General features: G+C 35.4%; 5 protein-coding genes across 9 annotated transcripts in view; 2 read left to right on the top strand and 3 right to left on the bottom strand.

Annotated features, from left to right (window-relative positions):
* Positions 1–3096, bottom strand: part of LOC125834121 (uncharacterized) — a 209438-nt gene extending 206342 nt beyond the window's left edge. The window contains exon 1 of the mRNA XM_049513308.1: positions 3092–3096. The gene's annotated coding sequence lies outside the window, so the exon portion shown is untranslated. The remainder of the gene's footprint in view (positions 1–3091) is intronic.
* On the top strand, positions 636–4935 carry LOC125834113 (pentatricopeptide repeat-containing protein At4g17616). Of its 5 annotated transcripts, none has more exons than XM_049513294.1 (2): positions 636–753; positions 1900–4935. In XM_049513294.1, exon 2 carries the CDS (start codon positions 1983–1985, stop codon positions 4128–4130), a length of 2148 nt encoding a protein of 715 aa, XP_049369251.1. In that variant the 5' UTR covers positions 636–753; positions 1900–1982; the 3' UTR covers positions 4131–4935. The 5 variants fall into 5 exon arrangements, 4 of the variants coding, with proteins under 4 accessions (XP_049369251.1, XP_049369253.1, XP_049369255.1 ...); XM_049513296.1 differs by having other exon boundaries at positions 658–753; positions 1929–4935; XM_049513298.1 differs by having other exon boundaries at positions 661–753; positions 2014–4935.
* A 1831-nt stretch (positions 4936–6766) lies between these two features.
* LOC125834001 (co-chaperone protein p23-1-like) lies at positions 6767–9401 on the bottom strand. Its single transcript, XM_049513174.1, has 6 exons — positions 9361–9401; positions 7963–8149; positions 7708–7867; positions 7596–7633; positions 7171–7222; positions 6767–7029 (listed from the first exon to the last, which is right to left on the bottom strand). The coding sequence occupies exons 1-6, from the start codon at positions 9363–9365 to the stop codon at positions 6929–6931; spliced, it is 543 nt and encodes a 180-aa protein (XP_049369131.1). The 5' UTR covers positions 9366–9401; the 3' UTR covers positions 6767–6928.
* Positions 9402–11131: 1730 nt separating this feature from the next.
* On the top strand, positions 11132–13012 carry LOC125834000 (pentatricopeptide repeat-containing protein At1g34160). Its single transcript, XM_049513173.1, has one exon. It carries the CDS (start codon positions 11132–11134, stop codon positions 12854–12856), a length of 1725 nt encoding a protein of 574 aa, XP_049369130.1. The 3' UTR covers positions 12857–13012.
* A 353-nt stretch (positions 13013–13365) lies between these two features.
* LOC125833999 (very-long-chain aldehyde decarbonylase GL1-9-like) lies at positions 13366–20823 on the bottom strand. Its single transcript, XM_049513172.1, has 2 exons — positions 20159–20823; positions 13366–14348 (listed from the first exon to the last, which is right to left on the bottom strand). Exons 1-2 carry the CDS (start codon positions 20387–20389, stop codon positions 13806–13808), a joined length of 774 nt encoding a protein of 257 aa, XP_049369129.1. The 5' UTR covers positions 20390–20823; the 3' UTR covers positions 13366–13805.
* Positions 20824–26288: the final 5465 nt, after the last annotated feature.

Below are 26288 nucleotides of genomic sequence, written 5' to 3'. Positions count from 1 at the left end.
ACTATTTCCAATTATTAATTGCTTCCTAGTTATTTTAATTTGCGACATGTTACAAAACTCAAATTAAACCTAGAAAAAGTTGAAAAATCTGAAAATCAATCTGCTGCTGGTTTCCAAACCATTTCGTTGATAGCCATTGAACTGGAGCTGAAGTTTTATGTATCAGTTGTTGCCACTTTAGAAATATAAGAAAAAAACTAACTCGAGAAGTTGAAAGCCCCGAGTCAGGGATTTGTTCCGAATGAGTACTGTTTCGATCGATTTTTGTTGCTGATTCCAGTCTGTTTCGTGGTTACCCATTGAGTTTGGAGAGGAACAATTTGAAGAAGAAGAAAATTCGCCGTTAAAGCTCCATCGAAGCTCAAGTTCGAAAAGTTGGATTGCCGCAAACAAGCTTCGTTTTCGGCTTAATATTATTGCAAAAGATTAGGAACGTCTTGGAGAGCTCATATCTCATATTTGGGATAATTTGGTGGAGGATTCGGCCGACTTTCAGCTGCAAATTGGTTGGGTAAAAAGAAGAATGCTGAATTTTAATAACTTTTTATTATGTTAACAGCTTTAAGGTATTTCAGACATTTTGATTTTAAAAAAAAAGTGTTTAACAACATTTATTTGCCAAACACACTTTTATTGGCCGGAAATGCAATTTGTGCTTTTTGGCCCGTCCGGTAAAATAGATAAAACACCACCGGAGATCAATTTCCGAACAACCGCTGTTCCTTCCGGCCAACCTCCGCTCGAACTTGAGTTGTAAGTTTCTTCGTTGCACTCTCTTTTCTGTATTACTCTAATCCAATAATTTCTAACGCTGAATTACTAATTGTGAACTGTGCTGCAATGCATTCTGTAATTGTTAACTTTGAGTTTTTTCATGATTATTCGCTTCTCATATTAGTCAATTTTATGAAAAACTCCCCTTATAGCATTGTCAGCACTTGTAAAATCGTCAAAAAAAAAGAAAAACATTTTTAGTGCTTGTTATATAGTTATAAGCTATGTTACTCAGGCTTGCAAAAAAATCAGATCTTCCAAAAATGCTCTACTTTTGGAGGATCTGATATGCACTTACCAACATTTTTGAAGCGTATGAGGAACATAAGTTGTTATGATATTATTACAGGGAATGAGACTTGAATCTGACATCGGCTTCGTGGGGAGCTGATGTGGGGCTTATATTGCCTTGGACTCTCCCACTTCAACAACAACAACATACCCAGTGAAATCCCACTAGGGGACTCTCCCACTTCAATAGCTTCAATTTCCAACCATCTCAAATCAGTTAATATTAAATATTTCAAAAATTCAACAAAGTTCGTATAATTCAGGATCCTAACTTGTTTGTTCAGGTATTAATTTCACTTTAGTAAGAATAGGTGTGTAATAGGTCGCCATACTAGTTTGAGCGTGAAGTCGACTTTTCGGGACAAGTTTAGGATGGGATCTATGTCTTTTTCCTATTTGTAATATCCCAGTTAGTCCATGTCTCCATCAATACAGCCATTTGAGTTAAAAACTACAATGTAAGGGAACTTGATCTTTTTTGGTTGACTAGTAGTTTTGTAAACAATCTTTGTCTGCCAAGATCTTAAGTTACATCAAGAAAAGGTTGCAGTACTTACATATAAAGTTGTCAGTGCCTTAGTATGTAGTAATGTTTCTTTTTTTGTCAGACATGCTTCAAAATTTGTTAGGTCGACAGAATCAGCTTGTTAAAATTTTTACATCAGCTGCAAGCAATGCTACTTTGAGAACAATTTGTCTGTATATCTTTGAATTGGATCATGTAATTGCAATGGTTTCTGATTTGTCATATATTTTAGTGGCGAATTTTAGTTTTGAGGCTATTACACTATTTCCGTTCCTCATTCTTTGGTATTTCTGGGTTTGTTTGTGCAGATTCTAGTATAATGTTCTATTATTTCCAGGATACAATGTCATAATACTTTATTACTCGTGGTTTTCTGGATAGTGTTATCTTTATGGCATGCTCCTTACGAAAAGCTATCACAGTTTGCTCTGTCTTCCGAAAAAGCTATTCTTCCATTGTTGTTGTCGCTTCAAATGCCATCAGATTGACCTACAATAGCACATATGTGCCCCAATATTTGGGAACAGAGTTCTCAATTTCATATGAAAACTATAAACCAGGAGGTGTGATGTTTTCTCGACAGTTCGGTTCCAGTAGAGAGTCAGAGACATTATCTTGGGGAGTGTCATCTGACGTTGTTTTGCTGGGAAAGCTTGAAAGTGCATTGAGGAATCACAACTTGGAAGAGGCTTGGGAAACCTACAAAGATTTCAAACGTCTTTACGGTTTTCCTAACCCCTTTCTTGTAGATAAGCTTCTCACTGAGTTGTCATACTCATCTGATTCTAGATGGCTTAAAAGGGCATGCAATATGGTAGGATCTATTTTGAAAGAGAAAAGGGAGATGCTACGCACAGAGTTAATGACCAAGCTCTGCCTATCGTTGGCTAGAGCTCAAATGCCCGTTCAAGCATCATCAATTCTCAGACTGATGTTGGACAAAGGAAATCTCCCACCTATTGACATGCTAGGGATGATAATGTTTCACATGGTGAAGACTGATACTGGAATGATTGTGTCATCAAACATTTTGATTGAGGTATATGGTAGCTCTCAACAATTAACCACAAAGAAATCCACTTGCACTGAGTTAAATAAACATAATACACTTCTTTTTAATCTTGTTCTTGATGCTTGTGCAAGATTTGGATCATCCAGTAAAGGCCATCAGATTATTGAGTTAATGGCCCAAGTTGGAGTGACAGCTGATGCTCATACTATTTCAATTATTTCCTTGATCCATGAGATGAATGGTCTGCGGGATGAATTAAAGAAATTTAAGAAGCATATAGATCAGGTTTCAGTTCCATTGGTTTCCTGCTATCAGCAATTCTATGAAAGTCTCTTGTGTTTACATTTCAAGTTTAATGATATTAATGCTGCTTCTGATCTTGTACAAGATATTTACGGATTTCAAGTGTCACATCACGAGCAGGGAAATGTAACACAACCACCTAAACCGTGCCTTGTTGCTATTGGCTCTGATAATCTGAGAACGGGATTGAAGTTACGAATTTTTCCTCATTCATTATCAAGGGATTCTGTTTTCAATGTGGGACGTAATCAGGTGCTTGTTATGTATAAGAATGGGAAACTTGTCCTTAGCAACAGAGCATTGGCCAAGCTTATTATACAGTACAAGAGGAGTGGGAGAATTAATGATCTGTCAAAGCTTCTCTGTAGTATCCAGAAGAAGGGCTCAGTTGAATCTAGCAGAATGTGTTCTGATGTGGTTGCTGCTTGCATTTGCATGGGTTGGCTTGAAATTGCTCATGATATTTTGGATGATTTGGATTCTGAAGGAAATCCGCTGGACGCTAGTTCATACGTGTCTCTGTTGACTGCATATTGCAACAATAATAAGCTAAGGGAGGCAGAGGCACTACTAAAGCAATTAAGAAAATCAGGTGTCATAAATGCATCTGATCCATTGTTAGCTCCTGCATCTATGTGTGAACTGGAAACTGAAAGCAAGAATAAGCTGAAAGAATTAGGCTCTTTGGCGAAAGGGGAGCTGGCTTACCATATTGTTGAAGAAATGAGAGCTGAAGAAAATGAAGCTTCTTTTATGATGCATGATTTAAATTTTTCTATCTACTTTTTTATGAAGGCTCACATGGTTGAAGATGCCGTTAGGGCTTACCGAAAAATGCAGGCAATGAAGATCCATCCTACAGTGTCAACTTTCATGAATCTGCTTAACGGGTATTCTTCTTTAGGGATGTATCGTGAAATTACAATCTTGTGGGGAGATATTAAAAGGAACATGGAAAGTCGTAAGAACTTGAATACCAGGGATTTATACGAGTTCTTGCTGTTGAATTTTCTTCGAGGCGGTTATTTTCATAGGGTGATGGAGGTTATTGGTTTAATGAAAGAAAATGGCATGTATTTGGACAAGTGGATGTATAGACGTGAGTTCTTGAAATATCACAAGGGTCTTTACCTAAGAATAAAAGTATCTGATGCTAAAAATGATGTACAAACTCAGAGGATTGAGCATGTGAGGCACTTTAGGAAGTGGGTTGGCCTGGATTAATTCTTTTAGGTATCAAGAAATATTCTTCTTGCACGCTGGGGAAAGAGTCAAGACAATATTGAGCCATCCTTTGCCAAATTTTGACAGGCTTCTCTCCATTTTTGTCTACCTGAGATGTGCAGTACATCTGGGGTGGGGGGTCATTGTTTCATTGTAAATTATGTATTTCACTCAAAGACAAAAAGTTCCAGGAAAGGACGTCTTTCTCTTCAGTTGTTCCATTGGGTATTGTATCTAATAGGCCAGTGCTCTTTAGCTTGTGTGGCAGATTGTTGAATTTGTGACTTTTGCATCCACTCAGTGTTTGATTTGTCAAGAATATTGAAGTTGGAAATTGTAAGTATGAAAAGAATCCATACTTGTAAATATGGGAAGGTTTGGAATCCCTTTGATTGAAGGAATGACCATGCAATTTATTTCCATATCCTCTTTCCTTTATTTACATGCCTAACTTACCCCTGTTGCCCTGCAGATAACATTTAAAGGATTAGGAAACTGTGTTCTGATTGGCACTCCAGATGTGATTTTATGCTCCTTGTCAGTCTTGAGTAGCTCTTTGGGTCGGAATTGATACTCCGACATGCGTGGATATTGAAAATTATTCATGGCTCCAGTGTCTACTCCAAGCCTGTAGCTTTCTGTCATGGAATTGAAAAAAGTTGCTAAGGAGATATTGGACCACTAGGTATGTTTAGCCAGAACTGGCTCTATCTGTACATTCTCATCGCTATGTTAAGATATTTGTACGTTTTTAGCTAATATTCAGTTCTCCTAGTTCTTTATTTTCAAAGAAAGTTTCCGTATAGTTTCAGAAAAAGAAGGTTTTCGTATTACAGTCGCTGTTTTTGGTTTTGATATCCTTGACCCTTGACCATCTTTCGGATCATAAATACAAATCAAACATCGAAGAGCACTCGGTGAGAATACATCTTCATTTATAGGTGATGGAAGAAGGGATCTTGTTGCACTTGGGACTTTACTTATAGGTGTCTTTCTAGGTTTTAGTTAAACTGCACGAAATATTTCTTAATTCTCATGGATTAGAATGGAAATGGTTGAAAGTTGGGATCTCCTATAGACCAACTATTATTTTGGAGATGTTTAATCTCACTAGTGGGATGACCTATAATATACTTTCTGATGGAACTATGTCTACCCGTGTTCCATGGTGATTATTAGAAGCCTTATGCTAATGATGTTTGTACTCCTATCTTTGTTCTCTTACCTGTTCTCACTTTTCCCCATCACCTCCAATTTGGAGACAGAACACTGAAAAGATAGAGCCTCCCACATTCGTCCCTTGTTGCGACCAAGTCATTGTGAATTATCTTGAAAGAGCTTAATTTTATGTTGAGATCTTTTTCCGGCTTATGCATCAATTTTGATTCGTTCTGGGGAAGTACATGAAGAAAATTTGGTAAAAAGTATTCTGAACTCTCTACTTCTGAACCAATTTTGCTCTTCTGATAGACAAACAGATCTCATTGTCCTCACCTACAAAATGCTACTGTATCTTGTGTGAGATCATTGCCTGTTTCCAGAATAGAGATGCTATGTGTTGTTGGAGGATTTCTCCCAAGAAGACTCTTTATCTAGGCAAAGTTAACATGAACCCCCGCCCCCCCCCCCCCCCCCCGAGTTTTTCTATAGCACTAGGTTCAAAACTATGTGGATAGTACGCCTATCTACCTTTCTCCGCTCAGTCTCTGACTAGGTTCAGACACATGACTTGTGCCTACATGACCCCATATTTCTGGGGAGAAGGACCTAAGGCAAGTATCTATGATTTACTGGAAAGATTTAAGGAAGGACAAGGGAGCAAAAGAAGGGGAAAACTTCATCAGAAAAGAAGTGGACAATCATTGTTTAGTTGAAGGACTTGTAATGCTAGTGTTGTTGTACTGTATAAAAAAATGTGAAAATGCAGACTGCAATAGGATATACGATTATACAAGATCAATGTTTGGTCTTTATATTGATACATAGATTTCCACATGTTATTGTGCAAACTGAACGTTGCACTGCACTAGCTAGTAGGGGTGTACATAGGTTGGTTTGGTTTGATTTAACTAAATCAATTATGTCGGTTTATAAAATCTATAAATCAAATCAAACCTATATAAAGTTGGTTTTCTTGATTTTGGTTTTAGTCAGATCTTTTGATTTTTTTGGTTTTTCGATTCTCTTATAATAATGTAGTGATTTAAAAGGAGATCAAATATATTTTTGATTACTTGTGTGATATGCTAGAACTTAAACATTAATGATTAGAAATCTTCAAAAAGACTTAAAAATTCACATAAATGCAAAATACTTTCTATATCTTATATCTATAAGATTAGAGGTTGGGATCGGTTTCTTTTCTTTTAATACCAAACCAAAAGAGAGGTCAGGTTTTTTTTTCCAACACTAAGACTTGGTTCATCGATTTGGTTTGACTTAACTTAACGATTTGGCTTGTACACCCCTAAATTTACCAGAAGAACCATTTTTTCCTTTTTTGAGGAAAAAAAACAAGACTAAAACCTCGAATGATTTTCGTTTTGAAACAAAAATCCTTCAGAAGATAGAGAGACATTACGTTGGAGAAATCATATGTAATGCGCATGATACGAGTAGCGTAGATGATAACAAAGTTCAATCATCAATGAGGACACTAGCACTTTCAGATCCTTCAAATATATCATGAACTGATCATCAAACATTTCCTGCACTACAGCTCTAAACCATAGCTAGATGAAGTACCAGACTCAGACTCAAACACAAGCATCTAAAAAGTTTTCAATGTTACAAACGCATCAAGCTTTCACTTCGGGTTCGGTGCTTGGAGGCACTGCTGCCTTAGGTTCAGAGTTTTCTTCTTCCTCAACTTCTTCAGTGTCACTGTCATCATCGTCTCCTGCAGAAACAATGTCAACTTATATTAGACGAGGACGCAAATAACAAATTTTCAATTTCAAATCCAAGCTGAAAGTAAACGATTTGAAGCTGAGAACATTAGTAATTGTGCTCAATTGCTGCAGAACCAAATCAGACTTACCCTCAGTCACATCAGCATCAAAATCACTAGGATCTTCTCCCATGTTGAGTTTCTGAGAGAATAATAAAAGGGATAATGTTAAAACTTCAGCATCAATATAGACTCAAATTAACACCATTGCCTATTAATACTCCCTCTGTCCCTAATTATTTGTTCATATTTCTTTTTTTAATTGTCCCTAATTACTTGTCCATTTTGACAAATCAAGAAAGGACAATTTTTTTTACCTATTATACCCTCAATTAATTACTTTGAAAAAGGTAAAACTTCTTGAAAATATTAAGTTTTTAATTCATCCACTTCATAATTAATAGGAATAAAATGGTAAACTCGCTATGTCAATTATTGATTTCTTAATAGGTATGTCAATTCAAAAGTGGACAAGTAATTAGGGACAGAGGGAGTATCTCTCTAGAACCGCTTACCGAAAAGTCCATGTCACCGAAATCCATATCCGGCACAGCTGAAATATTAGTATCATAGTTAGCAAATGGCTAATATCAACAGTAAAGATATTCCTAGTGACATTATACTTACGTTTACCGTCTTCTTCATCTTCATCAACCCATTTGTCCCAATCAACTTTCAAAAACACCGGACGTAATCCTTCCTGCTTTATAAGTCTGCTCCACCACTTCTCTTCCGCCTTCTTAACTAGATATACGATACTTCTAGAGGTAGTACTACTTTTGCTCTCCTGAATGATCATTTTACATTTTACAGTAAAATTAACATGGATTCTATCTCACACAAAAATTTGCAGATGAAGCAAACTGATGGAAATTCACTTACATCAACATTAATTTTATCGAACAGATCGAGATCCACTTCATATGGTACATTATCAGCTCCTGCAGTTGCAGAGAACAAGAATTTTCCTTCTGGTTCCAGTTTCAGCTTCACATTCTTGGCATCCGGTAACTCCACCGTAATAAACAACTTATCAGACCTCTGAGCCCACTTGATAGTAGGATGTCGGCTGAGATAGAGAAGCAGAAAACAAATGGATATCAACTAAATCATAAAAATCACAACCACTATCAAGGCAAAACCAGGAAGAGACAATTAGCAGGATGTCTTCAACTCTGGATAGATACTCTAGAAACCTAAGTTGCGCCGACTCTACACTTCCAATGCTACACGCGTGTCGAATTCTCCAAAAATACACTACTTTTGGAGAATCTGACCCATTGGAATTTTTGAAGAGTCCGAGCAACATAGCTAGAAAGGCACAGCCAGTCCGAGAAGTCACAAAATGTATTTCAAAACAAGAAATTTTGAGGAGATGAGCAAACAAATTATCATTATTTTCTTCAGTGTGATTCATCATATGTTTAACTATGTCCTTTGTCATTATTGTCTGTAGTAAATTATCCCACAATATTCAGGATGCAAGAAATTGAAAGATGACTCATTATAGCCGGGGTCCCAATTGCTATATAGTTAAATGCAAAAGAAGAAATCTATTTATTCTGAATCAAGAACCACGTCAAACCAATTACAACGCAGTGATAGAGCTAAGATGGAGTTTCAAAATATAAAAAAGTAAAACATATGAAAAAAAGCCTAACCATGTACAACCCGTATAATTTTCCATCGAAGAGGGGTTCATTTTGGTTTGGATGAACCCTCTTGGCCCTACCTGGCTCTATCCCTAGTTCAAGGGACAGGCACACTAAATACTATTAAAAATTCAAACACTAACCCTCTTGGCCCTACCCGGCTCCGCCCTGGGTTCAAGGGACGAGCACACTAAGGGGTTCTAAAATATGAAGAGCATGGATGGATCTAGAGGGTACCAAGGGTGTTCATATTTTTATTTTATTTTTTGTATATATAGAGAGAGAGATTTCAAACCTCCTAAACATAAGATAGTGGTTTCAGGGGTTTAAAATTCACCTTGAGTTACAAGTTCAAATCTTATTCTTGATCCACCACAGATGAAGAATCCAAAAGGATTCAACATCCACATTATATACGTAAAAAAATCAAATTAACCATGTATAATTTTCTGTTAATGCGAGGTTCAAAACTCTAAAATCCTAGGGTTCAATTCAAACATTTCGACAATAAAATTAAAAACACCACAAACAGTGCAACCACAAGTCTACTACTCAGTACTCATAACGCAATAGATAAAATATACACAAACTGTAAAAGAAAAAAACAGAGATTGAAGAACATACATACCTCATGATTATATAATACACAAAGGGGAAAATTGAGAGATACAATTGCGTTAAGAAAGTTATACAAATGGCAGTTGCTTTATATATATGGAGCTGTAGAGAGGTGGGGCCTACTGGAAATGTCTAGATACTTCTGGGTCCTTCATTTTGTGTAAACTACTATATTTCAGGTGTTTCTCTGTTTTTTTAAATAAAAAAGAGACTCATTTGTTTTGAAGATATTAGTCTTAATAATTCAGATCTCAATTATTAAATTTATTTTTAATTATAGGATTTATAAAGATAATAGTTTGTTAATGGGATTATTCTTTCTTCACTAGCGCCAAGTATCGTCGTTGTCATTCAACTATTTGCTCTATCACCTCAACTATTATTCTTAGTCACAACGAATATTGTTGATAATTATTATAATCAATCGTCACAATGTAATCATTAGTCGTCATTTATAATTATTACTGTTGTTTATAATAATGACACCAATCATTGACATTATTTATCACTAATTATTATCTTCATTTATCATTATTTTTAATTTATTACGATCGTCAATTATTATCAGTCACCATCATTACTAGTTGTTTATTGACTAACATCATCCGCAATCCGCTCCTACAATTACAATGATTAGTCATCTATATCTATATGTTGGTTTTGTCAAATCTTACATGATTTTCTTTAAAATATCCTCTACAAATTGAGTATTAATCTAATAGTTGAATAGCAACAGCAAAAGAGAAAAAGATTAATTATAGAAAGAAGGCAAAGAAACAAAATCGAGAAAATTAGACCTAGGAAGTTCACATTAAGAATTACTTGCATCTTATATATAATATAATCTATTTTTCATATCAATTTTTAAATATTAAACTTTATTCGCACATTCAATAATTTTTCTATGGAATTAAGTACCACTTCATCACCAAGGTTCGTGAGCCACTTCACCACCAAAGTTCACATGTTTGGGATTGTTTCTTAAAGGTCGGTTGATATGCTGGACAAGTTATATTGGAATTAATAATCAATATTGTGATAAGTTATTTTTACAAGAGGATAAAATAATAATATTGAAATTAGTTATCTCGGCATGAATAATGAAAATGACAAAAATATTCTTGAGGTCCCTCAAACTCCTTTTTCTACTAAATAAGGTGACAGAAACTACCTTTCTTAAAAATTATGTAATACATATTATTTTTACTACAACAAATTAAATCGTTAATAAAAAATAATATCAGAATAATTAATTTCATCATAACTAAGTACTAACCCAAACATAACTTGTGTTGATACCAAATGACTCTTTGTTTGCAATCAGTACACTAAATTCCTTTATGTGTAGAGTCAAGGTTGGATCACAAAATTCTATTATACTCACACCGTTCAACAATACTTGTTAACTATTGATTTTGCACGTTTTTTAAGAAGCTATAAATAGAAGGTGTTTTTACTATATCACCCTTTGAATATAATAAATGCAATGTCTTGAAAAATGTAATAGAGAAATGACTATAATTAATGATAAGGGTAAATTAAAAATTAAGTGTAAAATTATCGATTGATCTCATAGACTGGACAAGTATTATTGAATATTCCAAAATAGTATAGTGTACAACTATGGTTAGACAGAGGGCGTACATAGTATTATCTTATATACCTACAAAAAATTGTTTCGATAACTCAAATTCATGACCTTCTCGTAACTTTACCGATTACATCGAGACACCCTAAGTGTTCCCATTTAAAAGTGCCCCCAAGCAACATTAGTGTGGACTATGGCCTACGTTGATTCGTTATTGTCAAAATGCACTTGTTTCTCCAAACTCAAACAACTCCATGCCCATCTTATTATCACAGGCAATTTTCAATTCTACACTTGCCGCGCCAAATTCTTGGATTTCTGCGCCGTCTCTTCCGCCGGAAACCTCCCTTACGCCACCCATATCTTCCGCCACATCACTTCCCCATACAAGAATGAATGGAACGCCATTATTCGCGGCCTTGCCCAAAGCCACAACCCCATTGATGCTCTCACTTTTTATGTCTCAATGTCTCGTTCCCTTTGTAAGCCTGATGCTCTCACCTGCTCTTTCACTCTCAAAGCCTGTGCCCGTGCATTGGCCCGTTCCGAAACCCCACAACTTCATGCCCATGTGATTCGATTTGGGTTTGCTGCAGATGTCCTGTTGCGTACCACTTTACTGGATGCGTACTCGAAATGTGGTGATTTGGATTATGCATACAAGGTGTTTGATGAAATGGGTGTTAGAGATATTGCGATTTGGAATGCGTTAATTGCTGGGTTAGCTCAAGGGAATCGACCCACTGAAGCTTTGTTGCTTTTTAAGAAAATGAGAGAGGAGAATATGGAACCAAATGAGGTTACTGTGCTTGGTGCTCTCGCTGCTTGTTCGCAGTTGGGGGCGAATAAAGAAGGGGAACTTGTTCACGAGCATATCAAAAGTAAGAATCTTGATTGCAAAGTGATTGTTTGTAATGCAGTTATTGATATGTATGCAAAATGTGGTCTTGTTGGAAGAGCTTATGAAGTGTTCAATGAGATGAAATGCTTGAGGACTCGTGTCACGTGGAATACAATGATTATGGCACTCGCGATGTATGGAGATGGAGAGCAAGCACTTGAGCTTTTTGAAAGAATGAGCCAAGCTGGGATTGACCCAGATAGTGTGAGTTACTTAGCTGCAATCTGTGCTTGTAACCATGCAGGAATGGTGGAGGAGGGAATGAAATTGTTTGATGACATGGATAGATGTGGAGTGAGTAAGAATGTAAAGCACTATGGTAGTATGGTGGACTTGTTGGGAAGAGCTGGGCGGTTGGATGAAGCTTATAAAATTGTTCAGTCAATGTCTACGGTTCCTGATGTAGTTTTATGGCAAACTCTCTTAGGGGCTTCCAAGACTTATAGTAATGTGGAAATGGCAGAGATAGCATCCAAGAAGCTCGTTGAAATGGGATCAAATCATTGTGGGGATTTCGTGTTGCTATCCAATCTTTATGCAGCACAAGGGAGGTGGCATGATGTGAGAAGAGTAAGGGAAGCCATGAAAGGTCAGGATGTAAAGAAGGTACCAGGCTTTAGCTATATTGAAGTTGGTGGAACGATATACAAATTTATGAATGGTGATAAGAACCATCCAAAATGGAATGAGATTTACTGGAAGCTTGATGAGGTTTCATTAAGGATTAGGGAATACGGGTATGTGGCAGAAACTAATTATGTGTTTCATGATATTGGACCGGAGGAGAAGGAGAATGCACTGTGTTATCATAGTGAGAAACTGGCAGTAGCTTTTGGTTTGATTAGTACACCTGATAGAACTTGTATAAGTGTGAATAAGAATCTTAGAATATGTGGGGATTGTCATGTTGTGATTAAGCTCATATCAAAGATATATGAGCGGGAGATTATTGTGAGGGACAGGACTCGTTTTCACAGATTCAAAGATGGAGCTTGTTCTTGCAAAGAATATTGGTGAGGTTGATCTAGGTCTGTGTAAAAAGCACATTTTTGAAAAGGGCTCAACTTTTGCACGAAATGCTTCCTGAGTTTGAGAGATGGGGGAGAATGGAAGTATTTAGTATGCAGCATTACTTGGCATTTCAGCTGAGAGACTGTAGAAGTCGCGGTCTACAGGTCACCAAAGGAGCAACTCTACCATTATACCAGAGTTCGCTCTCACAAGAGATGTGATTCATTTTCAAAAATCTGAAGCGAAGGACTTCTTCCTGTTGCAGAAATTTGTGATGAGGAATCTGTTTTATACTATGTTATGAAAAGAGGAGCTTTAGACATTTTTTTTAGCTGTTGATTCAATGTACTTTTTGGCTTTACATGTATGCACTAGTTGAATCTTTTTCTTAAGCAAATGGAATGTTGTGGTAAAGCAGCAATATTTTGAAACATAGATTGGTGCTAAGGCAGGCTCCTCAAGTAATCGAATAAATGAGAGTTTATCAAAGAACTAAGGATAAAACTTCACAACTCTTTATAAAGTGTATCACAAAGGCTTCAAATAAAATAGCACAAGGGTGATTGAAATAACTTCAATGACCATGAAATTTTACACTACATAGTTTGAACAAATGTAATTACATGATCTTGATTTCTCGCGACTCACTACTCTTGAAAGGCAATATAAAATCAACCTGCTAAAGTCTGAGCAAGTTGCAATAGTTGAAAAAGTATACTGCACAAAGTAAGAACTCAGAAACAATAGGCTTACAAATCGTCAAGAGGTTAGACAAAAATTACGAATAAACAGGGTCAACTGAAAAGAATGAACATTTCTAATTTCTGCTGCATACTTCCAAGTCTTGATGAACGTAGACCTTCCAAGGCAACTGCTAGAGTGAACAACCTCAACTTGGTAGCTATCCCTACAAAAGACATGTTGATTTCATACAGAGACTAATGATCAAAACCAACTAATCTTTCATCAGTCGGGCCTCGAAACCACCCTCAGGCCTTTTTACAAGTCTGTATGGCCTGTATGTTCCAAGAAGTTTGTCCCAAATGGAAAAGAATGGCTGAGAATAATTGAACTTTGTGCCTTGAAGCTGATGATGAATGTCATGGTAAGCAGTGTTATTTTGGAAAAACAAATGGAAGATATTACCAGGCAGCCAAAGTCCACAATGATCATCAACTGTTTTGACCACAGCAAAGCAGAAAAAAATTACAGCAGTACGTGCAGTCATTCCAGCAACAAGAAACGAAAGAACACCACCAAAAGTATCCAGGAGGAGACCTTCAAGTGGGTGGTTATAAAGGGCACCAATCGCGTAAGGTACAACCAACCGATGATGCTGGGAGTGAATATGGCGGTATAAAAACTTGTTCTGATGCATGTAGCGATGCACAAAGTACTGCCATGTGTCCATGACCAGCATCGCAATAATGATCTGCACAATCTGAACAGGAATTGAGGGCTGGACTACAGTTTCTGATGTAGTTACCTTACAAGTTAACTGCAACAGAAAACCAGAAACTGGTGTCAGTTATGTAGAATTTGCAAAAGCTAGTCAATATCATATAGAAACAGGATTAACAATCTTCATTCCCGACCTTTTTAAAACAATAGACTCCTAAATATCATATCTGGTTTTGCAGAAACTAGAAGAATCTGTACTCCCAATTATAACAATCGCTAGTTACTCTACTATAGACATATGTAGCTGGTACAGGAAACTGATACTTCCTCTTCAATTGAATAGCTTTTAAGCGCCAAAATCTTTACTCGAAGTGAAATTGAACTTCAGATGACCTTATTACACAACCTCATGATTTTCTTTCAATCAGCACTAAGAACCCATGCAACATTATTTCGTGCTAGCAAGCAGCTTCACCCTTCTAAGTTCTAAGTTAATGCAGAATAGGGCTAGCCTCAGAGTAAAATAGCTTAGTACAAGCATTAAACAACATTATACACCCTCGAAAAGAGAGCACTAAACAGCCTTGTTTCTTAAGAAGGGAGGATCATTTTCAACAATGAAAGCAATCTAACTCCGCAATAATTTTTTGACCACTAGAGGGATAAGATTATGAAAATTGCAGACCAATTACAGCTCTAACAATCAACTATAAGTGTCGTACAATTATCAGAGAGTAACTAGAGTTTGACTGATAAGAAGTTGTGACAACAAAGATGTGATTTGAATCACAAGAACTTTTTTCCTTCTTTTTTTTCTTGGGCATGGTTGAATCGTAAAAAATATTATGGCTGCCGAAAAATATGGAAACAACTCCACCCCACCCCCACCCCAGTGTTTTTAAAAGAAAAACACAAGGTTAGCAAATATATGCAAGTATGCAACTGAAAGTGCTCTTAGGTTGTTTGATTCCTGGTCATTCCATAGTAATCCCAAAAATAAAATAAGTATTGGCTAGCCCTCTGTTTCCTACTTTCACTCCAACCAAGTCAATCTATGATCATAACGGGCCAAAGATGAAATATGGCATGATTTCAACCAAAAAATTAGAGAAGCATACACATGTAAGCCAGAGTATAGAACTAATTCTTCCAACAATGCTACTCTGGAATAAAAAAGCACATGTTTCTGCATCACATCCAATGCAGAAAATGTTATGGTCCCATCAGTCATCAAGGTAGTCCTTGGGGATTGAACTAAAGGGCAGTGTTTTGAGGATTTAGATGAGTATCCACAATATACGACAAAGAGAGCGACTCTATGTTTATGAACTCATTAATTCTACCAGCTGATCTTCATTTTCCACTTATGCTCAACATGCTTCTAAACATATGCCTCAGTAAGCACAAAGTTTCAAGCGCGGAAAAACCAGTCTTAACTAACACAAAGTGCACTAAGAAGTAGGAACCATTAATTCTAATAAAATCAACCATAATTATTAAAAGTAATGGTACCTAGTGCACTTTGTGTTAGTTAAGGTAAAATGCTTTACTTGGTTGGTGGTTAAAAGAACATGCCTGACACAAGAAGTTTTGAAGAAAAAAGGGGCCATCATAGTTTCCAGGTGCTTCTTACAGCACCGCTTTGGTCTGTATTTCTCAACATAACAAAGACAAGTTGGACCATGCCAGAGCATACTGCAAATTTGCTTAGCTGCTGGATGAAAAGAGGAAGCAGCAAAAGTCAAAAGAAGTGGTGGAGGATCATACCACAATGCATCTGGTGGAGAGTTTGGAGAGAGAGAAATGGGAGGTGCTGTGAAGATAGATCCAATTCCATTCAGAAAGTTAAATGGAATTGTATAATATCATTCTACTTTTGTTGTAAAGAAGTAGGTCTAGAGGATATAGATCATTTTGTAGATCTATTAAGGTCTGTGTAAGTATCTTTTTTTCTATTTATTTTTTTAACTCTTAACACTTTTTGATGGTCTCCAGCACGTCCTCAATGTTGAGGAATACACATTGACCAGTTTCAAAAAAGAAAAGAAAAGTAAAGTACTCTGTTAAAAATCCATCCTCAGCTACCACCCTGATTGACCAGTTTGTAATTTTACATTCTGACCTCAACTCACACCTGAGGTCCCCTTACTCCCCCTTTGCCCTACCAAATTTCCTATCTACGTTTTCTCCCAATTTCCGGTTGCTCCTACCACCCCTACCTTCCCCATCTATTAATTTCCCACTCTGTAGCCTATCAAACTATACAAAGCCACAATCTCTACTCTACTTACTCCTTTCTGAATTGCCCCTGTTGATCAATGCCAGTTGCACTAGGGAAACTTGACAAGATGAATAGTGATAACAGAACAGTTCGGCCTAGTGATTTCCTACCTGAAATTATCCTTAACAGTAAACAACTTTACTTTCCAGCATTTGCTGCTTGTTCACTGTTCTGATTGAGCCAACTGCAGTAGTTCTAAACATCTATACAAATTTCTACACTAAGGACTGAGCCATATTGTTGGAGAAACCAGACAGGCACTTTTGCCTCCAGGTGATGGATTTAGGCAAACAAGTATATTAAAGACAAGATGTTGGTCTTGATGTTCTGATGTTATATCAATTAAGTTTTACAAATTGGTCATTTGACTCAGAAGTTCACAACACGTTTGGTGGTAGATAAGTGGTAGGAATTGTCACTGGACCAAAAGATGTGTTAGCTGATGGATTTGAAGCAAGGGTGCGACTTGTGGTTGTTTGGACTGTATCTACATTAAATATTGTGTCCCTGAAGATCAACTATGAAAGACGAGGATAAGATGAATGAGGTAATCCATGACCTGAGGTCAATCTAAACATGGTAAAAGAAGTGATAATCGCAAACAGTCCAATAGCCTCAATAGTTTGGAAGGTAACCTCCTAGTCTTAAAGTCACCAGGTGTAATTTGAATTTCAATTCTTACTACCCAATACATAAACAAAAAAGAATGAAAAAGGTAAAAAGAAGAGAAGAGAACACAACTTCAGCAAACTCACAATATCAGATTATGAGACAAAAACTTGTTTCCCTGACAATCGATGAGCAAAATAAGCATTTGCAGAAATCTCTAAACTCCATTATGTAAGTATGAATTTCAAGAGCTACTCTGTTTATTAGTTCCTGTTAGATCATTAACCATTTGCAACACAATTCCCTCTTGATCTATCCATGATAATTGCTCATAGAGACGCCAAGTCATATAGATGGCATCTTCGAAACTATCTGTAGGTCAAAGCAAATACAACTGTCCAGAAAAAAATTTCATGTTGCATTAACAGCCCAAAACCCTACATTGGAGGACATAGATCATTCCACGTGTCTCAACCATAAAAAGTTTAGGTCAATACTTCATTTTTACTGATAGGTCGTGGGTGAAGACATTTGATAGCTGCAAAACTTCACTAAAAGGCAAAAGATCACCTTTATCATATGACCCTAGCAGCTAATGGAACCACAGAGCAAAAAAACTCGATAACCATATTAAAACAATTAATTCGGATAAAGAGAAGGCAAGAGGATTTGTAGGTTTCTGGACCAAAAAGGGACAAATTCCCAACCCATTTATAAATAAAAAGATGAGTGATGACCACACATATTGTTCAATCTCTTCTGAAATGTTATGTCATTCAAGGTATATTATCCAAATTCAAGAAATACACAAGCAAACTGTTAGCATGGAGAATTCTAAAGCTGAAGAAACAAAGAGGAAGAAATACATATTAAAGACAGTCCCATTAATGTGCAAGCCATCTTTGAAGGGGGGAGAAAAGAAATTTTACTAGATTTTTTTTCTAAATAATAATTGTGGTGCTCGAGCCAACTTGGACCACTTGACTATTTCACCAGGTACCAACCGCCTCTCACCAATAAAGGCACCAAGTAATTGTGTCCAACAAGGCTTAGACAAATGAAAAGAAACCATCTAGAGTTTTTTACCTTTGTTAGGATTTTGAACCCTGGTCTCTCATGATTTTCACCCACTTCATTGACCGCTAAGCCAGAGACTCGGGTGCAAAAAGAATTTTAGTTAGTTGATGAACCCATCAGGGTGACTCTAAAGTTCATTCTTCCTTTGACTCATTTATGGATCTATGTTGCTTAGCATATATATGACCTATGAATAGAATCTACTAGTATAGACTAGCGCTCATACTGAAACATATCTGTAGGAAGAAGTGGTCACAGGTTCTTCATTCATTATCCAACACAATTACAAGAGCAAACAGCAATTTCACCATAGATAAGATATCACTTTTTTGGATCAAACAAACTCCCAAAACATGTGTTCTCTTCAATACTATAGGTCTGCAGATGCTATAAGACCAATATGTAAGTTGTGGCCTAACAGAGGGAGAGGGTATGGAAGAGTACGTCCACATGGCTAAATTCTATTGGTGTTATCCAATGGTTACATCAAGGAAACCCACGTGAGTAGCTACCCATTGGATAAGCATGTTGTTATAATAGTCATCCGGGAAACAGTATTGGTACCATGTTTATATTTAGGTTGATCAGCACAATGGTGACGAAGTCACCATTTGGTGTCTCCTTGAAGCTCTTCCATTTTTAATGTGTCCCTAAATTAGTGTACTTGAAGTGAAAATGGGGAACATATGAAGCAAGCTTTTCAGTAAGACTAGAAAAGCTACTTAGATCTTCATTTCACTTCCTCGTGCTTATAGGTTAGGTCAAATGCACTAATTGATTCAACGGCATCTACAAAACGCGTACAATCTAATTTAACATTTTTTATCTAACCTTCTTATGCTTCTTGCAACACACAAAAAATTGAAACTTGTCCAACCCTTTGTTCATCTACTTGTTAAAAAGATACTACATTTACCCATACTACATTTACCCAGGAGAATATAACATGATGATCAGTTTTGCCATGCTTCAGATATTTTTTTTCTAAACTTTTTTCTCTCTCTCTGTCCACTTCTATCAATTTCATGAAGAAAATGTTCTTAAAAGGACAAAACCAAATATGGCAATGTAGTCAATCCATTGAACGATCAAAGACTTATACTATTATGTGTATTGGAGGGGGGAGCACATTTGAGGATGGCCACTATTGGACCGTCTTTATAGAACTTATGAATGCTTCTAAAGAAAAAGGTTGAAAGGCACCATTCCTGCATTCATTAACTTGTTCAGAAAATACTTTCATCATCTTAAGTGCTTCATTCTCTCATGAGTATATGACATAATGGTTACTATGCTTTAGATGTATTTTTCTGTACTTTCTTTCTACCTCTCTGACTCCTTGTCTATCAACTTCATGAGGAATGATATTCGTTGAAGGACAATGCCAAACACCGCGATGTGATTGGCATTTGAATGTTATATGGCAATTATATATGAAGGGGAGAGAGAAGCACGTTTGTCGCCGGTCAGTGTTGTCGAAAAAAGTAATCACTGCATAAGCTAAGGCTGATTGGCACATTAAATAGAAGAGTCTCGAATCAAAATCAAATAACCACTGCACTAATTAGAGCACACCACATGGGAAGTCATGCAATAGTTAGTTACCCTCTTAAGTAAGTAACTGCAAACAACAAGTTGGTCATAATTGGAAGTCCGACAGCAATATAATCTGACCACTTTGTTATATATCAGTTTAGCCAATGCATTAACTGCTCCCAACTAGTGTTCGTAGGAGGAAGGCGTATGCCATACACATCCTTCGGTTTGCATTTCAACAAAAGGTTTGTTCGATGCCTCAAACGTGTGACCTACATGCCATCAAAGGAGCAACTCTACCTATCCATTCCTACAGGCCTTAACCACCCAGTCAAACAGTTGCCTACTTAATCAAAAGACCTCAAACCAAGACAGACAGGAACAGAAACAGCTGAGGAATTTACCAAAAAGAGTAAGTGGGCAACAGTTGCCTGAAAAAACTGCTGAAGAAGAACCCCTTTAACAACAGAAGCCAGTGGAACTAAATTCTTGGCATTTTCCTCTTTCCTTGTATGAAGACGATATTTATCCATGGGAGGCAATAGCTGATATAACCCTGCATACAACCAATACACCACTATTGGGGCAAATGTCCCCATCACTTCATCACTCACATAACCCTCCCAAAACACCATTTTTTAACCCCCTTTTCAAAAAAAAAATTTTACCCCCTTTCCCTTTTCCCTCAATCCAACACTCAATTATGAAATTCCCAGCTCAAGATCTACATACAACATACACCCTGAAACAAAAATCCAAGAAAATTGAAAACCCAAATAAGTTCTTGAACAAAAGATCAAATCTTTAGCCCCAACAAAGCATAGAAATTACTGGTGGTGGTTTTGGGAAACCTTAGAGAAACAATGATTGGAAATATGTGAACAGATCTGGGGAATATGTATGTAAATGTATGTATTAATATATGAGAGTTGAGCTGGGGTTAATACAATGATAGTGCTGACAGTTGTGAGATTCGGCCTAATTTTTTTTTTGAATTTATGATTCTGAGAGATTCGTTGGAAAAGGGAAAGGGATGACAAGAAAAGGGCCAAACAACAAAAATGGCTTGTTCTGCTTCTGTTTCTTTCTTTCTTTCTTTTCTTCTTCATTTTTTATTATTTTTTCTTGAAATAATCAAAAATGTTAATTTCACTTGAGATTTTTTTAATGGTACATTTGACTTTTTAAGAGGTGATGGTTTGTTTCTTTTATTAGAAAAAATTATAGAATTGTAGAAGTGAATCATTGTGTTGTACTGCAAAATGTATCATGAAATATTAGTAATAAGTTTGTTTGTACCTATGTCAATATTCAATTTTTTTATATATAATTCTGTGTTTTATTTTCTCTTCCCCAATCCTAATTAAATATAAATAATACATTTATATTTAATATTTACAAACTATTTTTTTTTATTAACGTCAGTACGTCACTATTAGAATAAGGTTTTAATAACATTCTTTTATTTTCCTTTCTTTTCTTTGTTCTTTGTTTTAACTTGATATTTCAAATAGTTCAATTTATATCATAATTTTTATCGTCGTCAGAGAAAGTCGCTCGACAAAAAAATCAATTTTGATTTGATATATTTAACTTAGTTTAAAAATTAAACTACTTAAGATATATAGACAATTTGTCTTTCGAAATTAATACTTGAAAGATAAATTTACTAATTAAAAGAGAAAAGACATAAAGTCACCATTGAAGTTGTTTCGAATTTTAAAAAGACACTTTAACTTTACGAGTGTCTTATTACTCCACGAAACTATCTAAATCCACAATAAATATACATTTTGACTAATTTTAACACCACTAGTGTTGTCACGAAATACGGGCGCATTAAGGACTCTTGATACAGTTTCAGACCAACGTAAAATTGTCATGTGGCACTTTCAATTTAACTTATTTTGAAAAAATATAAAAACTCATGTATTAATTTTTTAAAAACTTTATTAGGAATAGTTTTTAATTTTTCAAATCTTTTTTCTCATCTTTCCTACCATTATTAGTTTATCCATATTTCTTGAGCATTCATGGCTTCCTTCAAAAAAAAATTCTTTTTCTCTTTTTCCTTTTTGGTCTTTGTTTTTTTAAAACTAATGTTATTGTGTTCATTCTTATTTTTTTTATTTTTTTTTTGTGAAAAACAAATTAGTTTAGTGATTTTTTTCCTCCTACAAATCAAGATTGGAATTTGGGAGTAGTTAAACTATGGAAAACTCGATTTAGGAGTAAGAAGTTGGAGAAGGTGGTGATTTAAATGTCAGATTTTGACTTGGTGATATTTTGAGTATTTAGATTTTGATTATTTGACGGTATTTATTTCATAAATAAATTAATTGGTGGTAGTTTGACAAATAATTGATAGTGCTGCCACGAAATCCTCCCTGCCACAGCGGGTTTGACGACTGTTGCAGCGGGAAGGGAATGGCAGAAGAACATAGTTGAGGCGAAGAAGAAAGAGAAAAAGAAAAAAAAGAAAAGCAAAGAAATTAGATAAAAATATTTAAAAATTATTTTTAACACGTGGCAAGTGACTATTAGTGCGTAACATATAAACATTTTTGTATAAGTGATATTGGGTGAAAAATGGGATATACATGCTATTTTGAAGTTGTTCAATGGGATAATAGGACATCCGCAAAGTTAATGTGTCTTTTTGAAAATTCAGGACAATTTCAATGGTAACTTTCTTTTATAAACTATCATGGCAACTATATCAATAATATGAGAACATGTATGCACGTGGTTACAAGGGAAACAAAGAAAAATACACATTTCACTCTGAAACTTGAAGAATAATGTTTGTTAAAAGTAGGAAAATGAAACAATTGGAGAAAGCAAAAGAAAATCGTTATTTATCTCATGTTTTTATTTAAAGGTTTTGAATTTAAATTCGGTAAATAAAATAATAATATAGGGAGAGGTTGCATCATCAAATTTCTGAATAAGGTAATCTAACAACAGAATCTTAAGGGAAGATGTGATAATTTCAGTTATTCAAATGATATCACCAATAAAGTATATAAACTTTTACACATTGTTTATTATTTGACATTAAAAAAAATAAGTATACATTGTTCTTAGGGAAAAGGGTTAAAAATGCCCTTAACGTATTTCAAATGGTTCAAAAATGCACTCCTTCCATCTTTTGGTTTAAAAATGCCCTCAACGTTTTTTTAAGGTTTAAAATTGCCCTTTTTTAACAATTGGCTGACATGGCAAATGTGACATGGATTTGATTTACCCATTTCAAAATATATGACCCACTTAGTCTAAAAACCAATTTCGAAAAATTTGACCCGATGGGCTGATCGTTTTTTGGGTCTTTTGTTCCCATTAGCTCTAGTTCTCTTCTTTCTTTTCCTTCAATTCATCTGTTCAAAAATTTGACCCGATAGGTGAAAATTGATTACAACCATCTTGGACAACTAATTCTTAGGATTAAAATTCATATAGTAACTCTAAGGAATGGTGCATTAAAAAAGGTAGCAATTAACCCGAAGTTATGCATAAGCAAATCTTTCAAGGGTATTAGTTCACATCCGCACAAGACCAGGGAAAACTCTACAACTAACCAAAGATACCAATGCTTTTTCACAACACTCTAATCACACACAGATCCCGCGTGCATCTGATGGAAACTGTGCTCCAGCGAAGTGCAGGCCAGTGCATCAAAGTGTTGGTGAAGATGGTGAAAACAGTGACTCGAGAAGGTATGCAGGCAATTGTTTTCCACCACACTCAAGTGGCATAGCAGAAACAGAGTGGAGTAGACAATTCACATGCTCGAGGTGTAGGGGAAATATCCAACAGTCATGCAAATGGTGCAAGCAAGAAGACACGGGAGGCGTATACCACTTGTCCTGATGAAACTGAAGAAGATGACATTCCTCTAGTAATTTTTGGTGTGGCTTAAGCAGATAAAATGGCGCCTCCAATTTGAATATGTTGAGAATGGCACTAAAATGGAGTTTCAAGGATATGTTAGGTTATTATCTAAATGGGTTTGTGGGTGGGTTTGAGTTTTTGTATTATATATGGGTCGGGTCGTTGGGCTGGATTTTTAAAAAATAGGTGGACTAATAAGATGAAGCCATTTGTCTAATTTAATGACTCAGCATTTGCCATGTCAACAAGCTGTTAAAAAAGGGTAATTTTAAACCTTAAAAAAACGTTGAGGGCATTTTTAAACCAAAAGGTGGAAGGAGGGCATTTTTGAACCATTAGGGATACGTTAAGGGCATTTTTAACCCTTTTCCCTTGTTCTTATACCATTTAGTAAAAATAATGTTATTTTTTCTGCTTTATTATTGCCGAAAGTGTAAATTGTGAATTGTTTTTCTCCATAAATAAATTTTAATGGAAGTATATACAAGATTTTTAAAAGGCTGAATTCATTGGTGATTTTTTAAAGTTGGTATCAAATTTCACTTAGACACTTTAGTTAAGTTTTGTTCATTTTAGACATTTTATGTAGAGTCTTGTTGTGTCATTTTGACATTTTTATTGACATGACATAGTGAGTGTGATACACACACTAACTGCACGTGAGAGCCTTATTTCACTATTTTTTTATAAGAACAAATTGTTCTTCTTCTCAATTTTCTAGCTACCATTTCTCAAACTTAAACTTTTTCTTTGATGAAATAGATTTAGGGGTCGTTTGGTAGAGTGTATTAGAAATATAATGCATGCATTAGGTGTGTGTATTAGTAGTACCTTGTTTGGTACACTTTTTCATGTCATGTATAACTAATGCAAGCATTAGTTATACACTTTATTGTGTATTAAGTTGTGTATTACTAATACCAAGTAATTCTAGGTATTAGTAATACATAGCATTTTAACACTTGCATTAGATTAAATAATTACATAACTACCCTCAAAGTCCTTTTAAAACATTTCCTAGCATTTTCTCACAACTTTAGAATCTTTTCATTTTCTTTCTCGTCATATATTTTTATTTTTATATTTATTTGTTTTTCAGTATTTTAAATTTGTTGGTCTCTTAATAGGGTTTTTTTTTGGGAGGATTTGATTTCATTTTATTTAATAAAAGGGTCTGCCCCACTATTCATCCCCCCAAAAAAAAAACTACTGTGTTTGTAAGGTTCCAAGTTAAGAAACAATTTTTCCTCCGTTTTCCTGCCTCTATAAAAGGTAAGATACGGGCAAGCTGCTAAAAGGGATACCACAAGAACTGATGCAATCGATATGCCAGTTATTGCTCCATCTGAGATTCCTTTTGAGCTTGTAGAAGTTCTTAATGGTGGATAAGTTCCATTTTAATAGGATTTTTTAAGTATCTTTTTTTAAAATCTAATTTCAATACATTTTAATCAAAAAAATTATTATTGTGGCGATAAATTTGATAAAAAAATTCTTTGCCAATTTTTCACAAAAAATATTTTGACGCAATAGTACAATTATTTAATATTATTTTTGAAAAAAAGAAGAAGAAGAGTTAATAATGTTTTAGCAAAGAAGTTTTTTTAGAACTTTTTACAAAGGAAGTGTAAAAATAAATAAAGTGTGAAGGGTATTTTTGTAAACATATATTTTTAAATAGAAATTATGCAAGATTTGTTATTTCTAATACATCAAACCAAACGATGTATAAGAAATAATGTTTGCATAACTAATACAAGCACTAGTAATGCAAGCATTACGAATGCACTATATTTTACATTGTTCTTATACACTCTACCAAACGACCCCTTAATGATATCACCGATAAAAAAAAAGTGAATTTTAACCCATAAGATTTCCTAAAAGTTGAAATTTCAGCACCACGAAATAATCAATATGTTTTTTTATGTATTTGAATCCTCTGCACATATGAGAATTGCAAAAAAAATAAAAAAATTCTTCCATTGCTAATTAATACTCCCTCCGTTCTATTTTATGTGAGGTAATTTGACTCCGCACGGAGTTTAAGAAAGAAAGGAAGACTTTTAAAATTTGTGGTCCAAAATGAATGATAGAAATTTGTGTGGCTGTAAATCATTTCATTAAGAATAAAATAGATATTTTATAGTTAAATTATTACTTAATATAGAAATGTGTCATTCTTTTTTGGACTGACTAAAAAGGAAAGTAAGTCATATAAATTGGGACAGAGGGAGTAATTGATTTTCAGAAGTAAAGAAAAAATCTTATTTTTATATTATATTTTTAAAATTAATTAAATTCTTTCAAAAGTGTTGGGTGGAAAAAGGGTTAAGGTTGGGGTGGGAGGGGTGGAGGAACAGTTGGGGTTGGGGTGGGTGGGAGTGAAGGGGACGATCTGGTGGCCGGTGGAGGAGCGGTTGGGGGTTGGGGTGGGTGGAGGTGAACATGAGCGGTTGGGAGCAAAGCGGGGCGGGTTATAGTGTATTTGGGGCAGGGCGAGTTAGATCTTTTGCGGGTGCGGTGCGGGTTTAAATATATTTTTTCAAAATTTACATAGGGCGGGGCAGTTGCGGGTTAGGGATGAAGAATCCATCGCTTCACCTAAAATTTGAATCAGTTCTGCACATGTTTGGGCACTAA

This window comes from Solanum verrucosum, unplaced genomic scaffold (genome assembly GCF_900185275.1).
Source record: "Solanum verrucosum unplaced genomic scaffold, falcon-dt-bn FXZP01000108.1, whole genome shotgun sequence".
NCBI lineage: Eukaryota > Viridiplantae > Streptophyta > Magnoliopsida > Solanales > Solanaceae > Solanum > Solanum verrucosum.
The sequence above is the reverse complement of the archived record's forward strand: the minus strand, read 5'-3'. Positions and strand labels throughout refer to the sequence as shown.